Raw genomic sequence first — 20,671 nt, 5'->3', positions numbered from 1 at the left:
ACTCCAAAGATTATAATAATTTAGTACACAATATTATATTATAAATAAATAAATAATATGGTTACCAAAAATTAGAAGCTAGCTTGAAATGAGTACAAAAATTAATTAATAACAATACCAACTTGAAAAAAATAAAATAAAACATCTTGTGCTTGAATGTTAAAAAAGTTCAAAACTAGCTAGGCTCATATTTCAAAATTTTCAGCTCTTAAAAAGGGCTGAAATGAGGGAATCAAGCCTCAGTTTTTTCACGCTTTCTTTCATGCACACACACAATCATTGAATAAAATAATTAATAGCTAGCTAGCATGAGAATGAAACCGGAGAAGTTGAATAATAACAGTTTGAATGCTCCATTATTAATGGAGGAAATAGGGAAGAAAAGTCATGTGCAGCTAAAAGGATGCAGCAGAGGCCATTGGAGGCCACAAGAAGATGCTAAGCTCAAAGATCTCGTGGCTCAGTTTGGTCCTCAGAACTGGAACATCATTGCTGAGAAACTTCAAGCTGGAAGATCAGGTCAAAATAATTATAATTATTTAACATTTATATATTTTTCGGATGGCAATATACAATTAATTCATCTATATATTATGTATGACTCATGATGTTTAGATATATTCATTGATTTATAGGAAAAAGTTGCAGGTTGAGATGGTTCAACCAGTTGGACCCAAGAATTAACAAAAGGGCATTTACAGATGAAGAAGAAGAAAAGCTTTTAGCAGCACACAAAATGTATGGCAACAAATGGGCTTTGATTGCTAAATTATTATTCCCTTCAAGAACTGATAATGCTGTCAAAAATCATTGGCATGTGATCATGGCAAGAAAACAAAGAAGAAGAAAAAGAATAAGCCACTCTTCCCCTAATAATTTACACAAAAGATCATTTTGTGTCAAAGCGGCAGCAAATATCAATGCATGTATGTGTACTGTATCATCAACAGATTCTGGTCATGAGAAAGATATTGATAGAGATGAGTCGGCTGTTTCCACTTGTACTGATCATCTTTCACTTAGTGCTCCATTTTCTGGTCTCAAAGCTACTGACTTTCTTACAAGCTTCAGTCCACTTCATCACCAAATGTTCATCGACAATGGTACGTACGTACGTGCGATTTTTCCCACAACACAAGAGGTCTCTTTTCTTCCCAGCTTTTCTCTGTCTCATACAAATTTATTTCAGACTCATTAATGTGTATTCAACTCACGATTACATTTAGTGAAAGGTCTCGAATCGATTAAATAATAAGACAATATATATATGATATTATAATGTGGATGATATATATCTTGTGCTTAATTGTCTGGATGCATGCAGGGTGGGAAACAAGAGAAAATGGTTTGGTCCAGTGTAAAACTAGCAAAAAGCAAGTGGTGTATTCTGAAAACGCAGCTGATTCGAACTTTGCAATATCTTTAACATCAGTAGCCGACAGCAGGGCCAATTTATGCACTAATTGTGGAGAAAATGAGAGTGAAAACATCAACTTCATCGATTTCCTTGGAGTAGGAGCCATTTAAGTAACACTGGGAAGTGGGAACAGAATAGCTACTAGCTAGCTGAAGAAAAAAATAATTAATAAATCAAGAACTGGATGAATATTAGCAATTATTGTATATTTATGTGTACGTTGTAGAGCAAAGTGTACGCAGATAAAACAAAAGGGTTTTGCAGAAAATGAGGTGATCCCTATGTACATCAAGTCCCATAGGGGAAATCGGATCAATAATCAAACCTAATTCTTTGCTGTGGATTCATCGTTCATATATTATATGCTCAATCTCTATTAATTTCATGCACGTATTTGGAAGCGTAACTTGTATCTTGTTACTATAATCGATCATGAACTATATATAAAATAAATATAAGATTGAGATATTTCAATAATAGGATTGAATGAATTTGGCACTTCATTGTTTGTGTATCTATAAAACATGTTTAAATGATGATAATAAATTATCGATATAGTATTTTATATTAATCGATTTAATATATGATCCTTTAACTTCAATCACACTCCGTACGAAATAAAGTAAAGGGAGGTTTTTTTTTAGTTCCCTTGGATTGAGTGATACATACACAACTTTGTTGACTGTGTGCACGGGAATTATGACTTTAATGCATCATTTTAATTTCTTGTGTGATCGATTAATTAAGCGCACATTATTGTCTTTTTGTTAGTCACCCTTGTGCAGCTGCATGCCTAGGTATTTAGAAACATTTATATATATATATATATATATATTGCGTGAACTGTGATCTATGAATTATGATTACTGTCTTTTTTTATAATTTATTTATATAATGTAGCAATCCTCCTGTCAAAAATTACGTACCATACCATATATCGAATTTAGATGCTAAGTAAATATTTATTTCTAAAAAAACTAAACAACACGTCGAATCATGACGATGCAAAATGACCCAATTTTTCTATATATGTTATCTATATATGTCATCTGTGGTGGTGGACATTATAAAGCACATGAAAAAATAAAATAAGGTACTAGCATATATATGTTTTTTAAAATAAATAAATAAACTAATCTCACCAAGAACGAATCTTACATCATGGCGTGGAGATCGAATGCTCCCGTGCAACGAATCTAGAAATATTTTGTCTTAAAAGTCTACACATTTAGACTTACGACACTAGTTGGCTAGCATTTAGACGATTTAATTATTCAGAAATATGTGTCGGAGGGGATTAAAAAAATAAAAGTAAATGTTACGATGATTTAAGTGCATTCTAGCTATAATAATATAAAAGGTAATTTATGTATACTCTAATTTTTTTCTATCTTAATTTAATTATTTTTGAAGCATATACATAATATTGTCGAATAACTTGTAACCTTTCATTAAAAATTAATTAATAATGGTATCGCAGTTAGAAGTTCAAGATATATAATCTGCATGTCATTTTTATATAAAGATGCAATAATATATAATTTCGTACATCCATTGAAGCGATAGAATTTTATTATTATGTGTCGGGAGGAGGAGTTGGTTTCACCGGATCATGACCCGGATTCGCTCCTGGGTCAGGATAATCCATCGTCTCATACATGCTTCTCGCGTCTGCCTCCGAATCCTACAATATTAAAAATATATATATATCACTTTATTAAATTACCATTTTTATAAATCCTTCCTTTATATTCTCGTAATTTTTAAACAAAAAAAAAAAAATTAAGGACAAAAATCGATGAATGAAATTACAATACATGATCAGAAAGTTTGTCCAACACGGATGTCGTCTTGTTTGATATAAATAGTTCTGAAACAGAAACAATTAAATATATCCATTTAAATGAACTGAAAGGAATAAAAGAATATTCGATTAATTTTAATTACATTAAAAAAAAAAAAAGAATTATACATTAATCAGCAGATATACATACTTGATTTTCGAATTGCTGAAACCGATAGAGCATGAGAAAAGATTAGAAGAGCAGTCATGAGAATAAAGAGACAAGTCGTCTTCTGTTGGATCTTCATCAGTTACAGTCACAACATATGAAAATGAAGAAGAATTGATTATGAATATGATACAAAATTATATATATATATATATATATATATATATATATATAGTTTCATTTAATTTAAAAGGGAGGAGGATATATAAAATATGGTCAAGAAATCAACAAACATTGATTACATGGGTCATGCATATTAATTACGTTGGATATACTCCGGACCATTTTTTTCATTTTGCTCCAGCTAATTCATATCTATTTTCCCGATTCTCGTAACAATCTGTTTCTTTTTAAAAAGTTATATAATTTCTTTTTTATATTGGAAAAGAACTATCTAACTTTACATATAATTTAAGCTTTAATTCTTGTAATATAAGATAAAAAAAATATTTAATTTATTTAGCAGTATTCAAACGCGGGTCTACATGAAGTCATATATATATATATATTATTTATTGTAAATGGTGCACTGCATCTTCTAAAAAATTTATATTTTAGTTCAAAATTACAATATAGTCTTAAATCGAAAAAATAACATGCTTGAACTTATCATTTTATTTAAATATTTAAATATTTAAATATATTTAAATATTTGTTTATGAATGCATATTTAATAAAAAAAACTTGGAAATACGAATGAGTTTAATAAAATGAGATAGCAAAATAAAGTAATAATATTTTTTTAGAAAAAACTTAATTAAGAATAATAAATTTAAAATAAAAATAAAAATTAATAAAATAAAAAATGTTTGATAAAATATTTTATAATTGGATCTTTATAAAAATATTGTATTTTGGGTAAAATAAATTTAAAAATTATACTGATCTCAAATGGGTTAAATATGAATTTTTAATATTTCAAATTTAGTGCATGAATGGTGCGTGCGCGTGTACTAATTTTATAAAAATTTAGGATGAAAGATGCCTCTAAAAATTTCATATAAAAGATTTGTATATATTCAATATTCTCAGGATATTTGGAATAACTCTAATTTTTTTTTTCAATCTGCTACAAAATAAATCTATGAAAATTGAGCACATTTAAAGCCCATTATTGTACTGGAACTCGACCCAAAATTGAGCCCATAATTTCAATCCGAAAATCGAATGGCAAAACGTCCCAAAAGATTGTATGTACTCACAATTTTTGTCATACCCATGAAAAAAAAGACGGGGAGAATACTCTACTTAATATTTTTTGAATTATCAATTTTCAATATTACACAGTCCAAGTGAGTTAAAAATCATATAATTTTTAAGCCATGAATGAGAATAAGTTTCTTTTAATTATAGAGAAAACAAATAAATCATTCATAATTGTTGGAAAAATAAGTAATAATTCAACATTATATTAGGCTTCAGACTATGATGAAATCGAGTATAAAATATTAAAAAAAAATGCACGAGGCAGAAATCGGCCTGGTGCACCTCGATCATTTGAGGCGGATGAATATTGTTTTACATATGTCGAAGGTGATAATCTTTAAAATTAGATGACATATATAAATTATTTGTAGACTAGTGTTAAGTAAAAGTAAACGATAATTTGTAGTGAATTGTCCGTTTAAGGGAGTGTTTGCAAATAAATATACTTTTATAAGTATTTAAATTTATATATTAACAAAAATAAGAAAAATCAGAAGTGAGTATTGTTTAAGGCACTGTTTAGTTCATGGATTAGATGATAATGAATTAATAACATAAGGATTTTAAATCAATATACTTGGATTAATCAATCAACGTGTTATCATTCACACCAAACGGTGTCTAAAAAAACAAGATTAAAAAATTAAAAATCAAAATTGGATAATATTTAATAAATAAAGTTCTGTTTGAACATGTACTTATAAAATATTTTTTTTATAAAAGTGTTTTTTAAAATTTTTTATAAAATGTTTTAAAAGTTGTTTTAAGAATAAATATGTGTTTAAACAACTATTCTATAAAAACATTTTAACATCTAAAAAATAATGTTCATATTTTTTTTCCATAATTTCAATATAAAAACACATTTCAAGTGTTCTTTCCAAACTATACTAAGAGAAAAAATATTTTAATTATTAAAAATATAATTATTCCTTAGTTTGTAATTTTTTATGCATTATATATTATATATCGATCACCAAGGCTCTTTGGAACTCCGATCCCAGGCTCGCGATTTCACACACGACGTCTCCTCATAGACGAACCTTTTCTTTCAGTCTTTAGCGTTTCCCATTATAGTTTAACTTTTCCCCTTCCATTCTCCAGCTGCTCCAATTCTGCTAATTTTCATGGTTATCTTACAATAAGTTAATAACCCCTATATATTTTTATAACAATACACACTCATTTATTTATTCAATTTAACTTCTTGCTTTGCCTCCTTCAATAATGATGCTTCGTCTTGAGAGTCAATATTGTGACGCCCGGGGCTGAAGAGGCAGGGAGTGATCGCCGGTGCCAAGAGGTTGCACGGACAATGAGTGGCTCCTGGTAGGCTTCTAGGCGGAGGAAGACATGAATGAACTGATCCCGTGCCGAAATGAGAGAGATTCTGAGACTGTGTAGGTATGAGACTACATGGTTGAGGAGAACTTAAAAGATTTCATATGTACTATTCATATCAAGAAAGTGCATCTTCTTTTTGAAAGCTCATCACATAAGAACTCCAAAGTTAAGCGTGCTTGACTTGGGGCAATTATAGGATGGGTGACCCCCTGAAAAGTTTTCCAAGGTGCGTGTGAGTGAGGACATAAGCACGCTGAAAAGATCCGTCTTGATACAGTGGGGCGTTACAAATGGTATCAGAGCCGACCTCTCTTAGTACGGTATGGTTCGGGGACGAACCAAGTGGAAGCTGGTGGGCATGTGACGCCCGGGGCTGAAGAGGCAGGGAGTGATCGCCGGTGCCAAGAGGTTGCACGGACAATGAGCGGCTCCTGGTAGGCTTCTAGGCGGAGGGAGACATGAATGAACCGATCCCGTGCCGGAATGAGAGGGATTCTGAGACTGTGTAGGTATGGGACTACATGGTTGAGGAGGGCTTAAAAGATTTCACATGTACTATTCATATCAAGAAGGTGCATCTTCTTTTCGAAAGCTCATCACATAAGAACTCCAAAGTTAAGCGTGCTTGACTTGGGGCAATTATAGGATGGGTGACCCCTGAGAAGTTTTTCAGGTGCGTGTGATTGAGGACATAAGCACGCTGAAAAGACCCGTCTTGGTACAGTGGGGCGTTACAAATATCCTCACACCTACCTTAGTTCTTTCTTCTCTAGTGATAACGTTCCCTAAAATTAGGTTAGAAAAGCAAATTTGAAAATTCATAATGTAGACTTATCTCCATCGAACTCTTTCAAGCTCGCGATCAATAGTTGAGCCAGGATTTTTGATCTATCCTGGCTAAAAATTTAAAATCTTGAATATTTTAATATTTAAAATTAAACTATCCGGGCTAATACAAAATTCATCCAAAATTATTAAAAATTTATATATTCTTATATTGCTCATGTAATATCTAACCGAGAATGTGATTCCTGATCTCCAGAAGATTGCATGTGACCGCAGCCAAAAAATAGTGCAAATTCATGTTTTATTATTATTTTTTTCCATTTCTCGGAATCAGGAACCAAAGCAAGACGACCCAACAACGGCCTGCTACTAGAAGCATTAAACTGTTGGCATGTCTGACATTTGGGCGGTGACACCAGTGACGGTTTGGTAATTTAGAATCCAGGATTTGGTGAACTCGATTCGGGTGTAAGATTTGGTAAACAAGATTTAATATCGGTCATTGGAATCAGCTCTGATTTTTTTCTTTCTCGGTTGTTTCTCTTTCCCTTCCTACGTCTGCTGCTAGAGGACACCATCATGGCATCATGTATATGAAACCTCGCCTCCCCTGGCACATGAAAGCTAAAACTTAACTTAAAGGGAAATGATATTTAGGAATGAACAATGATTTTAAAAAACAAAAATAAATGAATGAATATTTTTTTAACTATTTGTAAATTAATAAGTTGAGTACCTGATGAAAAACTAATGTTCTTTAAGATGTATGAAACCTTAGTTTCAACACTTGCATTTGCGCGTCTTAGAAATTGTCCGTAGCATATATGCAGAAGTTAGTAAGAGACGCGTAAGTAAAACTTTAGTAAAATAAGAAAAGATGTAAGAAATATTAGTTCAACATTTGTAAATGACAATAAAAAAAATATCATAAAAAGGAGTTATAATGACTCGAATAACATAAATGATGTACATTTAATTAAAAAATTTCAATTCAGAAAACCTTTTTTTTTCTTGTTCCATTATCTAGATATTCATCTGTCTTTCAAATAGAAAGATCAACAAAGGAAAACTAATATATTTGCATTTCATACATTAATACACATTTAATCGATAAATCTGACCCAATCCAAACAAATTTGGAAGAGAAAATGAAATGCATTGAAAGGTGTCAAATTCTAAACCCAGTACAGAAATAGGGTCCAACTAAGCCTTAAAATAAAAATGCCTCAGATGTTTATGTTATGAAAAAATATGTAAGTGGATCGCAATCAAATTTCCAACCTGTTGCTACCATAGGATTGAACTAGAAAGCAAAACATAAAAAGTGATAAATTTACTGGCCCGAACTTGTCAATGCATTGTTAGACATAGAAACGAGCATATTACATTTTCAAAAAGATAACAACATCTAGAATATGACGGCAAAAGAGAGTTTACAAATGCATAATTGTCGATTGCCATACCAACAATTAAAAAACAACAACTAAAAAGTACATAGGAGCAATTCGGATATCCTACAAACTACACACCTCTATTGATCCAAGTCCAAAAACACAACAAGGAGTACCAAAAAAGGTTAACAAGAACAATTTAATTAAGAATATACATGCTAATATTTCAAAACAAACAAATATTATAACAATTTCCAGATTCACACATCCCTCAACATATTTTATCAATCCAAAAGCTAACCGGTGAAATACAAACACGACCAATGTCCACAGTACCCCAACAAAATTCATAGATTTAAACTACCAAGCAATTTCATTAAAAAAAACAAATATGTTATCTAACTTATAGATTTTAAGCAGGAAAGAATCGGTATCACATGCCGAAAAAAAGAATGAATCAATCTATATAAATTAAAATATTAATCACCTAGCCACGACCTTCCTAACGAAGCCGATAAAAATGGCGTTCTGAAAACTTTCCAACCATGGTATTCCGCCCATTTCCCTAATATGGAGCCCAGTAAAATGTCAACACCATCGAAATCATCCTGAATCATCATTTCCTGCTCTTCCTTGACTAATGAGACTACAATAACAAAGATGAAACTTTTCCCCGCGGGTTAGGGTTCCCATGGGAAAAACCCTGAAGGAGGCACGTTCAGAGGATTTTTTCGGGTATGGGTTCTAAAATTTTTAAATATCCTCACAGGAAATTGGGACGAGTATGGAGGTGTTATTTCCCATCCTCGAACCTCCCAAATGATGATGTTGATGATGATGATGATGACGATGAAAAGTACAAATATTTTATTTATGAAATTAATTTCATTAAATACAAATACTATAAACATTAAAATTATTATTATTCCTTAGTTTATAATTTTTTAATGCATTATATATTATATATCCCCAGGCTCGTGATTTCAAAAACCAGCATCTCATTCTCATAGACGAGCCCTTACTTTTTAGTCTTTAGCTTTTCCCATTCTAGTTTAAATTTTTCCCTTTGAAAATTCAAAACTAGATAATGACTAATGAGACTACCATTATTGTATGCTCTGCAATGACTAATGAAACCAACATACCAAGGATGGAAATTTTCCATGCGTGGAAACTTGAAATCGTGCGGGCTCGGGGAATATTATTCGTGTATGGGTTCGGGAATTATGACTTTAATGCATCATTTTCTTGTGTGATTAAGCGCACCTTATTGTCTTTTTGTTAGTCACCCGTGTGCTGCCTAGGTATTTAGAAACATAGTGAACTGTGATCTATGATTACTGTCTTTTTTTAAAATTTATATTATATATATAATGATCATAAATAGCAATCCTCCTGTAAAAAAATTATGTATCATACCATATAATCTAATTTAGATGCTAAGTAAATATTTATTTCTAAAATTTCTAATAAGGGAAAAAACTAAACAACAATCATGACGATGCTAAATGACCCAATTTTTCTATATATGTTATCTGTGGTGGTGGACATTATAATGCACATGGGAAATAGTAAATAAGGTACTAGTATATATATGTTTTTTTAAAATAAATAAATAAATAAATTTCACGAAGCACGAATCCGAAATTATGGTGTGGAGATCGAATGCTCACGTGCAACGAATCTAGCACGAAATATTTTGTCTTAAAAGTCTACACATTTAGACTTGCGAAAGTTATCCAAGTAATGTCAGCCTTTTAGAGCATGACTGAAAAGTTATCTAAGTAATGTCAGCCTGTTATTTATCTATCTTCGTTCAGACTTGCTCCGTCCTGCCTTGATCAGTCCTAGCTTGCTCTAACTTCCTCCAAGCCTGCTCCAACTCCCTCCCCCTTGCTCTAACTCCCTCATCTCTTCCTTTAAGTCAGTTCTCCCTCTCTCTAAGTTAGTCTTCCCTAGCTCTAAGTCAGTCATATTTTGCTGTAAGTCAGCCCTCCCTTGCTAATTCAGTTCTCCCTCTCTCCAAGTCTAGAGCTTTCACATTTTGGTCCTCAAGTCCCACAATCCACGCTATTAAGTCTATTCCATCAGAATTTTTACCATCCCGTGGCGGAAGTTCCCACGACCATGCTATTGTCATCTTTTTTTCTAATTCAAACACGAAACAAAGACCGAATGTATAGAAGACCCACACCCACAGATTTCAACCGCGCAAACAAAGCAGATAGTAGTAGACCGACACCACCAAAATATGGGAAAATATGTGTTCCGAGTGGAAATTTAGGGGGAAGATGATTTAAAATTAAAATTAATCAAGTACTCCAAAAATTGAAGAAAACCTCCATAAAATAATACAAAATATAAACTGATATCCTATTAGGCTAAAAACAAGTTCAATTCAGGTTTGTTGTAAAATATTTGGATGTGTATGAACTCAGGTGCATGTGAACTGTATCACCTTATTTACACCATGCAAAGTACTTGTATAGAAAATTCAAATATTTCAAAAAATAAATGTTACATTATTAAAATTTATGATATCCACAAAAAGACTTTAAATCAAATGTAACTTCTAAAATTTGAAGGGTGTCAAATTCCAATATCATAAAATGAAATGCATTGAAATGTGTCAAATTCTAAACCCAGTACAGAAATAGGGTTTGAATAAGCCCTAAAATAAAAATGCCTTAGATGTTTATGTTATTCAAAAATATGTAAGTAGATCGCAGTCAAATTTCCCAATTCTCATCATGTTTAGATTAATAAACCTTAATATAAATAATTAAAAAAAATAAATACAAAGAACACAAAAAAAAAAGAGAAAATGCTCCAATTCTCAAAATTGAAAGAGTTAGCAAGAATGCGCCACCCAATAACTAAGTAAATTTTAGCCCAATTCTTAAAAAACCCCACTAGAAAATAAAATATGGCCCATCCTAAAAACCAGTTCCCTTAAACCAATGACCAACAAGCCCAAATTCTCAAAAACCTACTAAAAACAATTAAAAATCCTTAGCCCAATGACCCAAACCCAAGTCCGTAACAAATCAAAACTCAAGTCCAACTCCTGACCCAACCCAAGCCCGTAACAAAATCAAACCACAAACCAAGCCCAACCCCTGACCCAAACCCAAGCCCGTATCAAACCCAAACCCAACACAAAACTCAGACCCAAACCCAGACCAAACACCAAGAACCAGATCCATACCCAGAACAAAAACCAAATCCAACCCAACCCCTCCAAAGTGCAAAGAACAACAAACCAAAAATCCAAGTATATTCCACTACTCGTCGCCTTCATCTTCTTCCAGTTACCATCTTCGGCGAGAAACTCCACCGACACGTAAGGTAGGATTTCAGCACTGCCATTATTGAATCGCAAAAATAGGACAGTCCATGTCCTGCCCATCTATTGAATAAAACCAAGCCCACGAAAACACTCTGTCACCCCCTCCAATTGATAAATAAGCAAACTCTCGGCATACAAAGAAACCAAGAATTGATTATGTTTCGTCTCTTAATAATAATAATAACAACAACAACAACAACAACAACAATAATAATAATAATAATAATAATAATAATAATAATAATAATAATAATAAGAACAACAACGTCCTGACTTGCTGTAATTCCGTCCTCATTTGCTCCGAGTCTAGTCCATTGAATTTTTGTCCCTCATGTTGATCATGTCTCCCCAGTTATTGTGATCGTTTTTTTTTTAATTCCATCAACTACCAATCAACAGAAGATATACAAGACTCAGTGTTCTGTGCAATCGCACGAACAAATAAGAGAGTAATAACCTCGTTTCTACAATAGATCTGGAGACATCATAATCCCATCATATATCATTTCTTTGGTAATTTAGAATTTAGATTTGGGAAACCCAATTCAGGCGTAAAATTTGGTAAACCTGATTGAATATCAGTCATTGGAATCAGCACTCTTTTTTACTTCCTCGGTTGTTTCCCTTTCTCTTCTACGTCTGCTGCTGGAGGACACCATCATTATATGAAATATCGTATCACCCAGGAGAATGAAAGCTAAATTTAAATTAAAGATAAGTGATATCTATAATGAACATTGATTTAAAAAACAAACAGATCCTGCAAATTGACATGATAGAAAATTAGACAAACAAAAATCATGTACACATGGATGACAATTTTCCCAACTAATTCGGAGACTCTTGAGAAAAACTCGAAACGGGGCGAGTATAAGGAAGATTTTTCAGGTATGACTTTGGGTTTGGGATTTTAAAAATTCCGAAGCATATTGGGGCTGATATGGGGATGCTATCTCCATCTCCGAACTCGTCTTAATAATAATAATAATAATAATAGCGTTCTGCCTTGCCCCAATTCCGTCCTCATTTACTCCAAATCTAGTTCATTCATTTTTTGTCTCTCATGTTCAACATGTCCCACCATCCATGTTACTGTGATCGCTTTTGTTAACTCCACCAACAACCCAATCAATAGAAGATATACAAGATTCGGCGTTATGTGCAATCGCATGAACAAAGAATAGAGTAATAAACCAATGCCACCGTAATCATCGGCATTTCTACAACCGATATGGAAACACCATAATCCCACCATAATTACTGTGGCATACTGCCATCCGGCGTTCCTGTCTTTCAAATGAATCTTAGGCAATTAATATTCCGTACTGTAATATATTGAAGTCGTACATCAGATATATTTGGTTGGCTTTCTGGAGATCAGAAATCACATTCTCGGTTAGATATTGCATTAGCAATATCTGGAGAGGAGCAAAGACTGAATGTGACTACCGCCAAAAAATAGTGTAAAGTCATCTTTCTATTTTTTTTCATTTCTTGGAATCAGGTACCAAAGCGAGATGACCCAACAAAGGTCTACTGCCAGAAGCATTAAAATGCTGACATGCCTGGAATTTGGGCAGAGGCGGCAATGACGGTTTGGTAATTTAGAATTTAGGATTTGGGGAACTCGATTTAGAGATAAAATTTGGTAAAGCTCATTCAATATCAGTCATTGGAATCAGCTCTCCTGTTTTACTTTCTCGGTTGTTTCCCTTTCCCTTCCTACGTCTGTTGTTGGAGGACACCATCATGTATATGAAATATCGTCTCACCCTAAATTTAAATTAAAAAGAAGTGATATCTAGGCATGAACAGTGATTAAAAAACAAGCAGATCCTACAAATTGACAAGATAAAAAATTAGACAAACAATAATCATGTACATAAGGATGACAATTTTCTCCACTGATTCGGGGTCCCTCGAGAAAAACCAGAAACAGGGCGGGTATAAGGGAGCTTCTTCAGGTATGACATTCGGTTCGAGATTTTAAAAATTTCGAAGCATATTGACGACGGTATGGGATGCGATCTCTATCCCCAAACCCGTCCCAAAAATAATAATAATAATAATAATAATAATAATAATAATAATAAATAGCGTTATGCCTTGCTCTAATTTCGTCCTCATTTGCTCCAAATATAGTCCATTCAGTTTTTGCCCCTCATTTTCATGTCCCACCATCCATGTTATTGTGATTACTTTTGTTAACTCAACAACCCAATCAACAGAAGATATACAAGACTCAGTGTTCTGTGCAATCGCACGAACAAAGAAGAGAGTAATAAACCAACGCCACCGTAATCATCAGCGTTTCTACAATCGATATGGGGACATCATAATCCCACCATCATTTTTGTGGCATGCTACCATTCGGTGTTCTTGTTTTTCCAGATGAATCTTAGGCAATTAATTTTTCTTTTAACAGAAAAGAATGTAGTATATTGAAGTTGTAGATAAGATATATTTGGTTGGCCTTCTGGAGACCAGGAATCACATTCTCGGCTAGATATTGCATGAGAGGGCAAATACTACATGTGACCGCCGCCAAAAAATAGTGGAAATTCATGTTTTCTTCTTTTTTTTTTTTTTTTTTCATTTCTCGGAATCATGAACCAAAGCGAGATGACCCAACAAAGGTCTATTGTCAGAAGCATTAAACTGGTGACATGCCTGACATTTGGGCGGAGGCGAAAATTTTCCCCACTGATTCGGAGACTCTTAAGAAAAACCCGAAACGGGGCGGGTATAAAAGAGCTGATATAGGTATTAATTTGGGTTCTAGATTTAAAAAATTCATAAGCATATTGGGGCCGGTACGGGGATGCTATCTCCATCCCCAAACCAATCCCGATAATAATAGCTTCCTATCTTGCTCTAATTTCGTCCTCATTTGCTCCAAGTCTAGTCTAATTAATTTTTGCCCATCATGTTGAGCATGTCCCTCCATCCATGTTAATGTGATCGTTTTTTTTTAACTCCATCAACATCCCAATCAACAGAAGGTATACAAAACCCAGTGTTCTGTGCAATCGCACGAACAAAGAAGAGGGTAATAAATCAACGCCACCGTAATAATCGGCTTTTCTACAACCGATATAGAAACATCATAATCCCACCATATTTCCTGTGGCATACTGTCATTCAGCGTTCTTGTCTTCCAGATGAATCTTAGGCAATTAATTTTCCATTCGAAAGAAAAAATTGTAGTATATTGAAGTCGTAGATCAGATAAATTTGGTTGCCTTGTGGAGATCAAGAATCACATTCTCGGTTAGATAAATTTGGTTGGCCTTCTGGCGTTCAGTGATTTAATCATGCTAATTTTTCACGGTTACCTTACAATACCTCTATTTTTATAACAATACTCCGAACACTCAATTATTTATTCGATAGAATCTTTAAAATTATATTTAACAACGAAACACTCAATTATTTATTCAATGTACATTCTTGTTTTGCCTTGTCTGATCCAGTATTGATCCTTATTTTTTTAGAGTCAGTATCCTCACGCCTTCATTCAAGACTTCTCTCTTCTCTAGTAATACCGTTAAGTTGAAATTGGGTTGCAAAAGCAAATTTGAAATTTTTAAAACTAAATAATGAACTTCACAAAACTTATCTCTATCGAACTCCTCCAAACTCAAGACCAATAGCGAAGCCAAAATTTTTGATATACCTGGTCTAAAAATTTATACTCTCGAATAGTTTAATATTTAGAATTAAACTACCTGAACTAATACCAAATTAATCCAAAATTATTAAAAATTTATGTGTACAAATATTTTATTTATCAAATTTCATTTAATACAAAAATTATAAACATTAAAAGTATTATTAGTCCTTAGTTTATAATTTTTAATTGCATTATATATTATATATCCTCAGGCTCGTGATTTCAGACACCAAAATCTTCTTCTCATAGACGAGCCCTTCCATTCAAGTCTTTAGCTTTTCCCATTCTAGTTTAATATATATGTTTTAAACTAAGTTTGATGATTTATGATATATGGGATTTAATTTGATATTTGAATTTTTGGTAGTAACTAATTGATTTTAAGTTAGCATGACTTGATGGAAAAATTATTGGTTGAAGTTAGATTGATTTTGGGAACTATGGTTTACACGTATAGGTTATGATAGTAGGATTTATAAAAAAAATCATACGAGGACTATAGTTTTCACTAAGTCGGGAAAAATATTTGGGAATTACATTATGATTCTTTGAGTTTAAGTTTGAAATTTAGATTTGTAGATTAAGTTATGATTTTTAGATTTAAGTTTGACAAGTTAGAATTTTTGAGATTTAAGTTGAATTTTAGATCTGCAAATTAAGTTATGTTTTTGGGATTTAAGTTTGAAAATTATTTTTGAAATAGTTTAGTCATGAATTATTAGACGACTAAGTTAAATCAAATTTCGAGGAAGAAATTTCATTTAAAGAGGGATAATTGTAACGCCCGAAAATTCGCTACGTAAACCCGCATTCATAATTGGAGAATTAATTATTTTAAAAATATATTAAAAGTGGTTAAATAATGTTTTATGTTAAATATATGTGATGTGTTTATATGTTTTAAATTTAATTATGATATTTAATTCAAGTATGTTGAGGATTATGGATTTTAAAAAAGTTGATTTACGATCGCGTAGACGGGACCGTGGACGAGGTAAAAGTTTTTCATCGAAATTTATGTCTAATATTTTTAAGGGTCTTAAATAATTATTTTTAGACTTATTTTAGAGAAAATTATGAGTTTTGTTACGCCTTAAACGCATACAAATCTCGTGTAATGAGATTAATGTTTTTAATGCATTAACAATTCTCATAATTAAATTGTTTTGATGATTACAAAACTCGGTTAATCATTACTAACAGTTTAAAGTGAAAAATTTGCAGGTAATAATATTTTTGAGTATAGACAATATTGAAAGCAAGAACCGATAATCAAAATTTGGGAATAAAAATTCAAAAGTTCGAATCTGTCCAGTTCGGACGACCCGAAGACAACTTCGGATGCTCCGAAGTATTTCCAGAATTTAATAAAGATCGGAGGACAAGTTCGGAGACTTCGAAGACTACTTCGGACGACCCGAAGATTTTCCAGGAATTAAATAAAGATCGGAGGCACTCTTGGAGGCCACGAAATGACTACTTCGGACGACCCGAAGACAGGTTCGGACGACCCGAACTCCTTTACGACCATGAAGATTTTGTCGGAAGAAAATTTGTCGGAATGAATTTAATGCCGTCGTTCGGACGACCCGAAGATGACTTCGGACCACCCGAACAGTTCACCAGCCGTAAGAATTTGAATTTCAATCAGACAAGGTTCGGACGACCCAAACCCGTTTGGATTGGCACCTATAAATACATGTCATTTGAAGTCTTCTCAACTCACCAATTCACTCTCAACTCTCTTTGCAAGAAAGTTCTTCTCCTACAAGAGTTAAAAGAAATATTTGTGAGATATATATTCAAAATCGAGGGTTGATTGTATAATTTCATTCGTGAGTTGGTTGCTCGGTTATTGTAAACACTTGTGTGTGAAGCCAAGTGTATTTACGAGTGTTGTGGCTATCCTTGGAGCCCTTAAGGCCAAGTGTTGAGTTGTATCGGCGCGGTGATTGTGTCAAGTTGTAAGGTTATCCTTGGAGCCATCAAAGCCAAGTCGTTCGAAGTGCTAGTGGATCCTTGGTTAATCGATCTTAACCAAGAAGGGAAGAGGTAGACGATTTATCGTCAAACTTCCATAAACATCTTTTATCCCTTTTTACTGCTTTATTTACATTACGCATTTATTTACTGCACTTATTATTAATTTCTTTAAGTCTTTCGCTTGCGTATTTGCATAATCGCTTTAAATTGCTAAAGTTGCCAATAGAACCTAAATCCCCCCCCCCCATTAGGTTTTAACAAGTGGTATCAGAGCCACCTTTTTCAAAATATTTTCAAAAAGGTTCTTATGGCAAATCTAGCGAGCAATCAACAAATCGTCCTCCTCTTTTCAACGGCATAAACTACGGATATTGGAAAAACCGAATGTCCCTATATATCCAATCCGTAGATTATGATCTTTGGAAAGTAACCGTGAAAGGTCTCTATATACCTTTGAAAGAGGCTGAGGGAGTCAAAATTCCTAAGGGAATGTATGACTTTTCCAAGGAGGACATGCGATTAATTTCTCAAAATACTAAAGCTATGAATATTCTTCATTGTTCCTTAGATATGAATGAGTACAACCGGATCTCAATGTGCTCATCCGCTAAAGAGATATGGGACAAGTTGGAGATATGCCATGAAGGGACTAATCAAGTCAAAGAAACGAAGATCGATCTACTCCAACTCAAATACGAAACATTCGAGATGGAATCAAATAAAGATGTAGATACTATGTTCCGAAGGCTTACTCAAATTATCAATGAGCTAGCCCAACTCGGGGAACAATATCCAACCAAACAAGTGTGGAGGAGAGCTCTACGCGCCTTACCCAAGGAGTGGGATGCCAAGAGGACGGCTATCATAGAATCCAACAAAGGCGACACCACTTCCTATTACCTTGATCAACTTCATGGGACTCTAAAAACCCATGAGTTGGAACTGTCAACAAGGAATGAAATAAAAAAAGAAGATATCAAGGCAAAGAGGATTGCTCTATCTAGCCAATCCAAAGAAAATGAAGATGATGATATGACACTCTTTGCGAGGATTGCTCTATCTAGCCAAAAGATTTATGCGAGGAAACAACTTCAAAAAGAAGACGGACAAAGAAGTTACCTGCTACAATTGTCAACAACAAGGCCACTATGCAAATGAGTGTCCTCTCAAGAAGAAAGTTGACAAGGGAAAGAAGAAAGCACTCATAGCCACTTGGAGTGATAGCGACGATGACGAGGAAGAAGCAAACATCTGCCTCATGGCTAAAAGTGATGGCATCATCTCCGACGACGATGACAAAGTACCTTCCTATGACGAACTACTGCATGCATATAAAAACATGTTTGATATGGCTAAATCTCTTAGAAAAAAAAAATAAAAAGCTCAAACATGAATTAGAGACTAAGGAGCATGAAAACCTAAGATTAAAGGATGACATAGCTCACTTAGAAAAATCTTTTGATAAGTTCAATGTTAGTAGTAATAATTTGAATAATTTACTTAGCATGCAGAAATATAGTTTTGATAAGGGTGGACTAGGGTATGGTAAGAAATAAATTGACTTTACTAGCCTAATTGCTAAGACAAAAATGAGATTACCCCCTACATGTTCTTATTGTTGTAAAATAGGTCATGTTAGACATAAATGTAGATCTTTAAAATTTCAATATGATCAAAAGAGCTATATAAAATGGAGGCCTAAGAGTACTAAACAACTCATTAGTCGGCATTATGAGATCATGATCCAAGGGAGTTCATCATAGACCGGTTTAAACTGCCTTGACTTGCGACTGGTCTTCTTGATGAACGCTGCTCTGTCCAAGGAAATAGGTTTTTAAAGAGGCCATAGCCCTACCTAATACTGGGAGCACTCTTGAAAAGTGACGATGATGTCGCTATGAGAGACTGAACTCTTAGAAATATATTTTGTATTTCTCTTTTCTAACTCTGTGGACCCAAAAGAACTAAAGGGTACCAAAATAAATTTTTGCAGGGAAATAGGAAAGCTGTTCTTCCAAGCATATGGTATCTAGACAGTGGATATTCTAGACATATGACAGGGAACAAAGAGCTACTCCAATCCATCAAACCAAAGGAGAAAGGAACTGTCACATTTGGAGACAACATCAAAGGAGTTATCGAAGGAATCAGCTCAATAGGTATATCTGAATCCTGCTTGATTGATGATGTACTCCTAGTGAAAGGGCTTAAGCATAACTTACTAAGCATAAGTCAATTGTGCGATAGAGGTTATGAAGTCAAGTTCACTCCCCAACACTGCACTATATCACTCACGACTGACAAATCCATAAATTTCAAAGGGTATAGAAGTGAAAATGTGTACAAGGTTTCTTTAAACAATTTATCTTTATCAAATATTAAAAGCCTTGTATCCTTGAATGTTGATGACAACATTTTTTGTCATAGACGACTAGGTCATGTTGGTCCTAGTACCATAGAAAAACTTTTTAAACTTGATTTAGTTGTTGGTATGCCAAAACTCAATTTAAAATTAGATTCTGTTTGTGATGCATGTCAACTTGGCAAACATACAAGAGAATCTTTTAAAAGCAAAAATTTTGTATCTACTTCTATGCCCCTTGAACTTCTCCACCTAGATCTATGTGGTCCCTCGAGGAACGCTAGCCTAGGAGGAAAGATTTATGCATTTGTCATTGTGGATGATTTTTCACGTTACACGTGGACATTGTTTTTAGCCCACAAAAATGATGCCTTTGATTATTTTAAAACTTTTGTCAAACGAGTTGAGAATGAGAAAAATCTTTATATAAAACAGATCCGTAGTGACCACGGAACTGAATTTCAAAATGAGAGTTTTTCAAACTTTTGTGAAGAGAAAGGCATCGGTCACAATTTTTCTTGTCCTAGGACTCCTCAACAAACGGGGTCGTTGAGAGGAAAAATAGGACACTTGTGGAGATTGCGAGGACCATGATATGTGAGCATTCTCTACCAAAATATTTTTGGGCTGAAGCAATGAACACTGCTTGTTACATCATTAATCGTGTATCAATAAGGTCAATTCTCAAGAAAACTCCATATGAATTATGGAGAGGGAGAAAGCCTAACATTTCATACTTTCAGGCTTTCGGTTCCAAATGCTATATACATAATAACGGTAAGGACAAACTTGGAAAATTTGATGCCAAATCTGACAAAGGTATTTTTCTTGGGTATTCCACAACAAGTAAGACTTTTAGAGTTTTTAATAAACGTACTTTACTTGTTGAAAAATCTATGCATGTTGTATTTGATGAATCTATGTCAATAGTCTCTCCCACTAACAATGATGATGTAGAATTACTCGAAGAAGAGATGGCTTCATCAAGTCTAAATGATTTAGATGTTTCTGTTAAGGAAACACCACTTTCGAAGGATTGGACGCTTCATAAAGATCATCCTATAGATCTTATCATTGGAAGTCCTTCGAAGGGTGTAACCACTCGCTCTTCTCTTAATAATATTTTCAATCATCTTGCTTTTGTTTCG

General features: G+C 33.5%; 1 protein-coding gene and 1 long non-coding RNA gene across 2 annotated transcripts; one reads left to right on the top strand and one right to left on the bottom strand.

Annotated features, from left to right (window-relative positions):
- The first annotated feature begins 362 nt into the window (after positions 1-362).
- On the top strand, positions 363-1,527 carry LOC140878196 (transcription factor MYB56-like). The gene is made up of 3 exons (XM_073281807.1): positions 363-519; positions 636-1,103; positions 1,325-1,527. The coding sequence occupies exons 1-3, from the start codon at positions 363-365 to the stop codon at positions 1,525-1,527; spliced, it is 828 nt and encodes a 275-aa protein (XP_073137908.1).
- Positions 1,528-2,911: 1,384 nt separating this feature from the next.
- Positions 2,912-3,548, bottom strand: LOC140878547 (uncharacterized). Its single transcript, XR_012149340.1, has 3 exons — positions 3,412-3,548; positions 3,235-3,287; positions 2,912-3,101 (listed from the first exon to the last, which is right to left on the bottom strand). It is a non-coding gene; the product is annotated as an uncharacterized lncRNA (long non-coding RNA).
- Between the last annotated feature and the right edge of the window lie 17,123 nt (positions 3,549-20,671).

The sequence above is a fragment of the Henckelia pumila genome, chromosome 2 (assembly GCF_033568475.1).
Source record: "Henckelia pumila isolate YLH828 chromosome 2, ASM3356847v2, whole genome shotgun sequence".
NCBI lineage: Eukaryota > Viridiplantae > Streptophyta > Magnoliopsida > Lamiales > Gesneriaceae > Henckelia > Henckelia pumila.
Note: the sequence above shows the minus strand (reverse complement) of the source record. Positions and strands in the feature narration are given on the sequence as shown.